This window comes from Primulina huaijiensis, chromosome 5 (genome assembly GCF_012295235.1).
Source record: "Primulina huaijiensis isolate GDHJ02 chromosome 5, ASM1229523v2, whole genome shotgun sequence".
Classification (NCBI taxonomy): Eukaryota; Viridiplantae; Streptophyta; class Magnoliopsida; order Lamiales; family Gesneriaceae; genus Primulina; species Primulina huaijiensis.
This window is the reverse complement of record NC_133310.1, coordinates 2,160,570-2,171,976: the sequence shown is the minus strand read 5'-3', so window position 1 is coordinate 2,171,976 and position 11,407 is coordinate 2,160,570. Positions and strand designations below refer to the sequence as shown.

At 32.3% G+C, this 11,407-nt stretch overlaps 1 protein-coding gene and 1 pseudogene across 2 annotated transcripts; both read left to right on the top strand.

Moving 5' to 3' along the window:
- Positions 1–31: 31 nt before the first annotated feature.
- Positions 32–2,861, top strand: LOC140976537 (uncharacterized). Of its 2 annotated transcripts, none has more exons than XM_073440759.1 (3): positions 32–529; positions 625–849; positions 1,374–2,481. In XM_073440759.1, exons 1-3 carry the CDS (start codon positions 257–259, stop codon positions 1,380–1,382), a joined length of 507 nt encoding a protein of 168 aa, XP_073296860.1. In that variant the 5' UTR covers positions 32–256; the 3' UTR covers positions 1,383–2,481. The 2 variants fall into 2 exon arrangements, with proteins under 2 accessions (XP_073296860.1, XP_073296859.1); XM_073440758.1 differs by lacking the exon at positions 1,374–2,481 and adding an exon at positions 2,498–2,861 and having other exon boundaries at positions 39–529.
- Positions 2,862–5,796: 2,935 nt separating this feature from the next.
- On the top strand, positions 5,797–6,817 carry LOC140977890 (transcription repressor OFP7-like; annotated as a pseudogene).
- Positions 6,818–11,407: the final 4,590 nt, after the last annotated feature.

Below are 11,407 nucleotides of genomic sequence, written 5' to 3'. Positions count from 1 at the left end.
AAGAATAATGCCTTAATCGGGTAACTTCAAGTGGCCCAAATGTCGAAATCGAATTCAATGAAAAAGATCCATTTTCATGGCGTTGGCCCACTATAATCCACTCCTCTCCGGGAAACTCAATGCTCCACCAGATCGATACTTCCCAATTCCAGAAATCAATGTTATCAAAATCCAATGATCTTCGCATGAATTTCGATTTTCTGCATTCGTGATCCTTTTTCGCGGACCCCTTTTTTCTGGATTTGATCGGGAAGATATGAGGGATGATGACGCCCTACCAATTTCTACGCCCACATCTTCATCGATCGTATATTCATCGTCCTCCGGGATTCCGAAGCAGGACCATCCGCCGAATTCCGCCGGCTTTTTCGGCCGTGGACGGTACAAGTTTTGGGCTCTAGCAGCGATATTGTTGCTCGCATTGTGGTCAATGGTCACCGGGACCGTGACTCTCCGATGGTCCGCTGGGAATCTCAACCATGTCGCCGATGACTACCATTTCCCTTCCACTGATGATCTCGACGTCCTTGTACTGTTTATTTCCGTTTCGTGTGTTTGTAAATGCCTTTACTGTGATTGAGGGTTTTAAAATTGAATGTGGTTCTTGATATGTTCCTGTGTTAGGATTTGGAGGAGAGGGAGAAAATGGTGAATCGCATGTGGGATGAGTACACCAACAGCCAACGGATCAGATTGGCTGGGTTTTGGCAAGAGGCCTTTGTGGCCGCTTACGAGGATTTGACCAGCGAGGTGCCTGAAGTTCGACAGGCTGCCGTCTCGGAGATCGCCAGGATGTCGGCGCTCTACATCAAGCTTGACCCTCCTCCTCTGGAATCTTCTATATCTTTGGTCAGTTAATTTCCTTAGCTTGGTTTTAATTTACTTTGGGTGTTTTTGGAATGGCTGATCTAAATTCTAAGCTATGGTTGGCTAGCATAAAATCAAACACGGAAGTGTTTGCGAAATGCAGGGTTTACATTTATTGAACTTGATTATAAAGTTTACCAATATCAGTTAGCAGCATCCTAAGGTTCAATATTGATATGCCTGATTGTGGTGGGAAGAGCGAGATACAGGGGGCTTTACTACTGTATGCAAACCGGTCGTTGTTCATCGATTACTCTATCATGACCTTGATGTTACCTCGAAGAACCATGGGTTTGTCTATGAGTCTTTGACTGCATGTTGTTTTGTTAGGATTATGAGTTGGTGAGTGTTTTTAAGGAAATCGATTGCCTATCTTACGACTAAGAACTTACCAAGGGCTGGCGAGTAAGTTCCAAATATTGATTTTAACATCCATAGCTCGCCTAACCTGGAAGAACACTACAATGTCATCTCTGATGTCTCCAACTTTCTTTTACTGGCCATAGATGTGTTAAACTGGTATGGCTCAAAATTGGGATGGAAAGCTCCACATCATTATATCATATGCATCCCTGTGTCTACTTTGCCAGCTCAATGTATTAGGTGCAACTTAAGCTTTCGTCTTTCAAACTTTATGTGGGAAAAGGATGAAAGCCGACGTATGAGGCAGCAACGTCATCTTTTACCGTATAAGGCATAATATCAGTGCATAATGATGGAACATTTTTTCCTCTCTTTCAATGTTATCTAGAGCTTACATGGTAACTTTTAATCTGATTGTATTCTTCATAGTGCTGAGTGGCAAACCTTAAATTCTGCTCTACTGGTATGCCAATGACTTGGCACCTAACCGGAAAATTTGGGCTGGCAGATTGTTATTGCCCTTTTGCCGGCCTCATATGTTCAAAATCTGGCCATGTGGCCAGATCGACAATTGGCTTGTACCGTCGATACTAGTAGAACCCTTTGCCAGCATAAACAGAGCTGCACCTAAGACCCCAGATTGAGGAACAAGCTAATGGTGTCTTTCCGTTGGTTCAGACAAATGGCTACTCTGGACCTAACAGTTTCTATACCCAAAAGATACTTATCAGGTCCAAGATTTTTTATTCGAAAGTGGGAATGTAATAACACTCCAACTCTGTAATAGAAGCTTCATCATTAACATTTATCATCTACAAAGACAACAAGTACCGCAATTGGAGAAACCTGACGCTTGACATACAAGGAATGATAATGACCTGGCAACTCACCTTTATCTCTTTAATGGCAATGAAAACTACAAATCCACCAAACTACTACCACTGAGCAACGAGATCACAATATTTTCTAGCTTTCATTAAGAGAGAACCTTTCTTTCATAATGCTTGATGGTGAGTTTTGATTGTTGCTCAAGGTCCGAGCACTCTTCACCACACAAATATATGCGAAATATTTTAGCAGTTGCTTTGCTGTAAAAATGATTTCATTACCAGCTACTTCAGCAGTTTATGATACCTGGAAAGAATATGTGGTAAAATGTGATTACAAGATTTTTGTAGATACGCTGTTTCAATATTCATTACACGTACTTTCTATTCACTCTCCTTTTCTGATCATTTACATAGACCATTTCTCTGTACATTTTCAGAAATTGCGAAATTTGAATCGAAAGGAAGCTGAGCACACATCTGCAGGAAGTAAATCATGACTTGAAAAACATGGAACATCAGAGCCCTATAGTTGTTTCTTTGCATATACAATGAGCCTTGTTCAACAGTCTGTTACATGCCTAATTCGAGGAAATATGCTTCTTAGTTCTCATGATTATTTAACACAGATAGTTTTTCTTTTAGTTAGGCGTTGTTTTGTGTTTTTTCCTTTTGATCATTTTTGCGATCACCGTGTTGCTATATGGTTGAAGAGCAAACAACCCATCATTCTTTTGATTCATGTAAAAGTTTTGTTTCCATTCTTTCACTCCGGTGATTATAGTATCATAATAATTATTTTAATTGTGGCGACGACTGTTCTGCTCATCGCAGTCGAGTTTAGCCTGCGGAATGAGCTTATTTACAGATAAGGGTGGGATCCCATGTCTTTATTTGAGGAATGAAATTGGGGAAATTTGAAATGGGAAAGACTTACCATTTACAAAAATGGCTAATGGTAGAAGGAAATTAGACATAGATAAGACAATGGGCAAGGTATATTGGTTTGGGGGGAGTTATTTCATACACAAATTGTTAACATTTTTCAATATGAAAAAATTATACTCTCATATTATAGAGGGTGGTCGATCATTTAATATAAAATTATTTAGATTGTATTGATCAACTGATCTTAATGAATTTTTGAAAATCTTGCTGTGGTCCCATACTCCCATTATTATAGCCTTAAGAACGTGTAAACGAGCTTTACTTTTTAGTTAACAAAAAAAATCTGAGAATACAATTGCATTTTGAGTAATGCTATATGTAAAACCAAATTTGTACAACAATTTTTACAACACAAAAAATTCAATACAAAAATTATATTTATCAACATCTCATGATAAGTTCAATGCAAAATATCACGATATAATAACAAAATCTCACGATTTAATTGTTGTAAATATCGTTGTACGATATTTTGGTTGTACTTTTAGCATTATTCTTGCATTTTTAGATGACTGTGTTCCTTTGGATTTCCCCTTTTATACTTGTACTATCTTTTTACAATTATTAATGAAAGTAATTCTATTTAAAATAATAATAATAATAGGGCTTGCAAAAAACTTTTTTTAAAAAATTAATAAAGTACTTTTATTTTAATACAATTATTAATGAAAGTAATTTCATTTTTAAAAAAATAATAGTGCTTGCAAAAAACTTTTTTAAAAAATTAATAAAGTAATTTTATTTTTAAAAAAATTCACATTTTCGAAAATTGCATCGGCATCCTGTAAAAATTACCAAAAAAACTCGAGTATAAAATTAATTGCAATTGAAACTCTGTGCTTTTAAAATCAACATAAAACCCTTACAAATTAGGTTAATGTGCTTGATTTTTAAAAATAGTGGGTATATTAGTCTATTAATATTTTACAAGGGTTTTTATATCTTTTTAATTTTCATTGGGGACTGGTGCAATTATCTCGAGAATTATTTTTTAATTAAACAAAATACAATATTCAAATAGAATTTAAATGTATATTAACGGTTAGTTCATCATCGTAGTTCCAATTGTTTATGGGGAAACATATATACTTGTGGAACCACATAATATATATAAAAAGTTTCTTCAATTTGAAAGAAATATTAAAAAAATTTGAAAGAAATGAAAATGTTTCCCGATCAATTATGTGAATAAATTGACTATGTTGTCGATTACGAATTATTTTTTAACGGTGAGCGCTCGACTAATGATCATGAATTTTATTTTCTTTATCATGAATTTGATTTTTTTTATCAACATTTTCTTGAATGATTCTGTTGCACATCGTTTTCACGAGGGGCAATTAGTTTATTTTGCCTTGTCAATTTCATATTACGCAAGATACAGTTTCTATGAATTTAGAAAAATCGAAATTCGATTCTGATTTTAACTGCTTATTTCTTAGGCATGATATTATCTTTTTATTGTGTTAATTACATAATTTTCATTGTTGGAAATATAAATTTTTATTTTTTTTTTTTGCATTTATTTATTATAAGCCTGTTCTATAAATTCATGTATGATTTTGATTGATAAGTGAATATACTGTTGAGTAAAAATTATTGTCATACAAAAAATTTCTAGACATTTTGAATGAGTCAACATTTTAATCAACAAGATATTCAATTCATTTTGGTGTTTTATCAAGGTTAATTTTTTTTAAAAAAAATATTTTTGTCTCTGAGGGATTATTTTCTTTTACTATAAATGTATCTTAATGTAAAATAATAATATTTTATTAGGTTATTATATTTTCATTAGCTTGCAGCATATGTTAAAATTTTAATATGTTTCGATCGAATATAGGGGAGTGTAATTTTCACTCAGCATTTTGATGAATCTACTCTATCATTAGTTGTCGTATGGATTTTGTTTATCGTTTTCTTTTTTAAAGTGAATTTATTTAGTATTGTGTTTAGGTGAAATGATTTGAAATCCATGCATGATTTAAATGTATTTAGTTGATTAGATAGCTTATACAAAAGAAATTTAAGTACATCTCTCTACTTATTTACTTCTCAATTATCGTAATCACGATTAATTTCAAATCTTATAATGTTTAGAGTAATTTGAATTTCGTTTTGATATGTAAAATTATAGTGTACATAAGTAGATGGATTTGAGTTTTCTGTTTAACTTATTTAACAATGAAAATAAATTCGAAATCATGAATTTCAAATGACTATATCCAAATTCCGATGGAAGCAAACATCATAAATTGTTTACAACGGCTAATTTTCATTTATTTTTATTATAACGTCTTTGTTTTTAACTTCAAATACTTCGTTTCACAACAAACATAGTGTTGGAAAGTCGAAACATGACGAAAGATTCAACCACTCCGCATATATGGATTAAATTAGTGGTAAACTAAAAGCGTGTAGATGATTCTAAACGTCTCATATGTTTATATAATATTTTATTTTAATTATGATAAATTTCAAGTTCGTTCAATAATGACGTCATTTAAAATATATTCTATTTTGTCTTCTTAATGTATTACAATATAAATAAATCATGTGTAAATATTCTAAAAGTAATTGATATTATTATTAGAGTCCAAAATTGTAAGAGAAATTTATAAAATAATAAAATAAATTTAATCAACTATTTTTTTAAAATAAAATAATTGTACTATGAAATTGTACATAAAAAAAATTAAAAGTGAAAAAAACCAAGAAAGTGTTTTCTCGTCTCCCTATCGGTCTATATAAACGCAATGTCACCTTCTTCGTTTACAGTCTCCAAACATCAATGGCGAAAGGATTCAAGCTTAGGATCTGCAAAGCAATCGCCGCCACTTTGCAATCATGCCGTTCGAAACACCCTTCAGATCTCCCACAAGATCCTGTCCGTTCATTTTCCCCGGCCAACTCCAAACACCGAAACCGCCACCACAGCCCCTCCGCCGGTGGTTTATCTGAAAATACGAAAGCTTTGGAGAAAGAGATTGCGGTAGCGAGTTTCCCGGAGCAGTTTAAGTGGGAGAAGTAAGATAAATGGCAGGTGGTCGCTAACGTCTGCCGAGAATCCACACCGCGACAGAAGATGTACAATTCATCCGCCTCCTGCGGCGACTCCGAAGAAGAACTTACGTTTGCGAAGAAGAAGAAAAGACGCGCGAAGAGGAACGTCCCCTGCAGGCTTCGCGAGAGCACCTCTTCAGGTGATAGTGGGTGGTTCAGCTGCGAACGCGGCCGAGGAGGCGGCGGGCACGAGGAAACAGAAACTCTCGTCTCCTCCTCCTTAACTCTCTCCACCGACTCTTCCTCAGAATTCAACTTCTATGTCCCATTAAATCCCATCGGGAAGACCCAAAACTCAACTACAAATCCGCCTCAGTACAAAAGGAAACTCTCCAAACCTACTAAACATCGGGTCTTCAATCCCGCGGCACCAGAGGATGAGATTCCGGCGAGGCTGTCCATGTTCATGAAGCTTACACCGTGCATCATCGACGGAAAAATCAAGGAAAGTTTCGCGATCGTGAAGAGGTCGGAGAATCCATATGAGGATTTCAAGAATTCAATGATAGACATGATAGTGGAAAAGCAGATGTTCGAGCACAAAGATTTGGAGCAGCTGTTGCAGTGTTTCCTGTCGCTGAATTCCCGACATTACCATGGAATCATCATTCAAGCTTTTTGTGAAATCTGGGATGCCATTTTCTCTGCAGAGGTTCAAAAGCTTTCGCCGGTGGTCGTCTCCGACTAGTTTAATTTCAGATTTAAGTCTTTTAATTAATCACCAGAAGATTAAATTATAGTTGTTCATATATTTTCATCTTGTTTTAGCATCTATGACCAAGTATATATAATCGCATGTAATTAATATATTTATTATTCTCAAATATAATATTATTGTTTATTAATATGTCCTAAGTTGAGCTTAGTTAAAACTTAAATGTGATATATATTTGAGAATTCACCAAAACAATTTTGTTATTGATATCATTTATACACGTTTACTTCGGGTATGAAATGATCATTGATACATGATATAATGACGATAAATCAATATATTTAAATAAGATAACAGTACTTATCATTAATCATTTGTAATATTTGAATCAAACATCGAACAAAACAATAATAAATAATGAATCTATGTTTTTTTATTGCACCAAGCGGTGCCTTGAGTTTACAATTCACGATGTTAGTTTTACGTATGCATTCCATATAACGAAGAAAATTTTAATCTTTGACATTGTGTGTGGTTTAATATGATAAATAATTTGGAATGGATTTGGTGAAATTTGTTATATAAATAAAACGTTTAATAAATGAGTAAGTATCTTGTGAGACGATCTCACGAATCTTTATCTGTGAGACGGGTCAACCTTATCGATATTTACAATAAAAAGTAATACTCTTAGCATAAAAAGTAATATTTTTTTTATGGATGACCCAAATAAGAGAATATTTTTAACATAAAAAGTAATACTTTTTTATTGATGATCCAAATAAGAGATCCGTCTCACAAAATACGACCCGTGAGACCGTCTCACACAAGTTTTTGTGTTAACAAAATTACAATTTACTATTATATAATATTGAATTAGTTTTCTTGTCCATATATTTCACGAAAAATAATTTTTTTTTCTTCTAATAACTAGTCTAATTTTAAGCTTTGCTTCGTTATATTTTTAAAATTTGTATTGTGCTGTAAAATCGATGGTACGTTTGCTAGAAATGCAAAGATTTGCCCAATCCTAACGCTACCAGAGATTCTTTTACCTTTCATAAATACTAAAACTATTTACCTTATCACAAAAATTCTTATGAAAGTTTCATGAATCAATTTTGTGAGATTGATATTCTATTTAGGTTATTCATTAAAAAATATTATTTTTTATCCCAAAAATATTATTTTTATTATAAATATGAACATAGTTGATCCTTATTATGAATAGAGATATGTGAGATCGTCTTACAAAATACTTACTCTTACTCGATTCCTCGATATTTTAAGAATTAGATATCTAAAAATATTTTTATGAGTAAAGATACTTGCCAACAAAATACCAAAATATGGTTGTTATTTTTGTCATTATTATTATTATTATTATACAGTAGAAATGTAGAATTGACATTTTAATTTACTCCAAAAAACAAAAGGTTTTTTTTTTAATATTTGGTACGTTTTTGAAAAAAAAAAAGAAAAAAGAAAAAGAGATGGGTGCAGAGAAATTTGAAGAAAAGGCCAAAATTTGCGAAAGGCTTCACCCATTGGTTTTCAATTTGACATGTGTTGATCCTGAGTAGAACCACGTCGATACATTATTATTATTATTATTATTATTATTAGGCTTCCACACCGTAGTTGCATCGATTTTCATTTGGATTTTTTTTTTTTAAAAAAAATTTTATTTTCACTTCTTTTTTTTTTATATATAAAAGGAGAAGTTTTCACGCATAGTCCTCCTTGGGAAAATATTTACATAATTCAACTGAAATTTTTTATGCAACTTTAAAGAGTTTGGTTTGATAATTTTTTTTGGGATAACACCCAAAATGACCTCTAAATTTATTTGTTATGTGTTTTGATATTGGAAGTATTCAAATATAGGTTATGGTTTTGCATACTGGGTTGTGTTTTATTTTTGTTCATTTTTTTATGGAGTGATGTCAACCATGTCAGGGTTTTCCCATTTTACATCACTATTACGGTAGATGAGATCCTACTTATGTGGTCACTGCCCTCACTTCATTTCAACGAGTAAGATCTTGCTACACGTACAATTTTAAAAAAAAAAAGTGAGTCCTATATATGCATGGGCAAATCTTGGCCATCCATCTTATCATGGGGACAATGTCCACATGGGTAGGATGAAATAAACCCACTATTACTATAAAAAAAATTTAAAACATAATCTAACTTGAATGATCAAAAACTAAAATTTAAATACTTGATCAAAATACGACACACACAAACTTATATGATTATTTTGACCACTTTCCTTTTTTTAAATCAAGTACAATAAAGAGAAGTAAAGTCATTTAGTTCTCATACTTATAAATTGAGGTAATAAAACACAAAAAAATCGTGAAAATCTTTTCCATGTGTCAATTTTATCATAATATTTTCGAAATTTTTTCAATTTATATATCCACCGTTGATGTGACACTCACATATTGGATGTGATGAAACATATCAAAATTGTTCATCCAATATATGATTGTCACATCAATGATAAACACAATGGTGGACAATGTCTTGTTTATATATTTTTTAATGTTAATTTTTATAGTGCCATATTTTGTTGCCATATCTAGCCCAATGGAAGGCAAAACTCTAGTGTAAAAATAAAATGGCTTCGAACATGAATAAAATCTGATTGAGTAAATTGAACATCAAATTAACAAATATATCATATTTACACACACACACATATATATCAGTGCTCTAAAAAGAGGTAGACGGTATATGGATAACTACCTAACGTCTGGTCGCCTAGGCCTGCTTAAGACCGCTTTCCGCCTAGGGCCGCTTAACAGATTTTCTAGGCGGTCGGCCGACGCCTAGTGCCTAAGTGTGTGTGTGTGTGTGTATATATATGTATGTATGTATGTATGTAAATGTACTTTACTGCATTAAGCTTTAACCACCTTCGCACTGTATCAAAGTAGACATATGGATCACTTACTCCCTTGTCTCCTCTGTCTCAACAAACTATTCACTGGTCTCTGGTCAATCATATACACACACACACACATCTTTTAGCATGAGCATGGCATGACTGCCTAAAGCTAACAACACGCATCCCTTTCTTTTGTACTAAACAATATCAAGACTCAATATAAATGAGGCAATCATATTCAGATCGATCACCTTAAAATTTAAATCAAGATTCACAAGTTTTTAATGTTGAGCTTCGGCCAAACCATTATTTTAATTGAAGTTGTCTTTATTCTAAGTAATTATAATACTAGTTACGCTTCGAGATGCAATGTTTATATAATAGTAGTGATTTGATTTGAATATTATTCAGATGCAATGACTGTCCATTTATAAGAACGGTCAATTTGTGATGTTTTGTCTGATATAAGAGTTGTACTATTACAATCAGTTAGTATTAGTCGACTAGCAAGGTTCTAAGAAATGTTTTTAGTATAATTTTAATCATATCGAGTTGATTCATAAGTTAAATAACGTATAAACATAAAATTTTAAAAATAAATGCATAAATTTTCAACCTATAAAAAATATGTCTCAAAATCAAAAATTGTGTGTGGAGTAAAACTTTTGTGTTGGATCAAGCATCTTCTCTTATTCGCAAAAAAGAAAAAGAATTGATATGGTAAAAATTTTATTTCGACATTTTAAGGTTTTTTTTTATAAAAAAAATTATACTATTAAATATTTATTTTCTCAAGTAAAATTTATTTTAAAAAATATAAATTAGCTTAAAATTTAATTTTAAAAAATTATGTTTTTCTAGTTTTTTTACGTTTTTTTTATTATCATTTTTTATGCTATAAATATGCTCAACCAAATACTTGCCCGCTTTTTTCAAGATTTTGTCCAAAAGCAAAGCTTTTTCCTCACGCTTCATGCTTAAACTGCGTTTTTTCACGGTTTTTAGAACACTTCCGACCAGTACTCGATCCTGCGAATACTGAACAAATAGTCAATAAATTTGTTTTTGGAGATATCATAAAGACGTAGGGAAAAAATAGATGGTTCTGCTTGTTATGGAATATAGATCTAACTCCATCTGGATACTTTGAAAAACCAACTTATTTCGGCAAATTTGTTTTGATGACTTAAAAAGGAAACAAAAGCCAAATAAAATATATATATATAATAAGAAATACAAATTTGATAATTGAATGTTATATTAAACAATAAAATAAAAATCTCTTAATATATAATATTGATAATAATGAAAAATCTATTCACCAAGCACCGTAACAAGCCCAAGTAGAATTATTGTAAGGCCCGAGATTATATCATTTTAATCCGAGATTATTTAATTTACGAATTTTGGAATGATGAATTAGATTCCACGGTTTTTGTAATTAATTAGGATTGAAATTGAATTAAAAAGATTGAGCGGAGACCAAATTGCAAATAGTGAAGATTTCAGGGGCTAAAGTGCAATTAAGACTTGAGTGTGACACTTGTCACATCATGCATGCTAATATATATAGATATTCACTTTCTTTCAGCAAGAACCGAGCCCAATTCTCCGAGAAATCCCTTCAACTTTAGTTTGTTGTGATTTGTGATTTCGTGTGATCCGTATATCAGAAATTAAATCCGGACACAGTACCATACTCCTCTCGTCGACAGCTACAACTGGACGTAAGTTTTACTGAGTTCTGTTATCATTTGAAAATATGATGTTGTAGGAATTTGATAT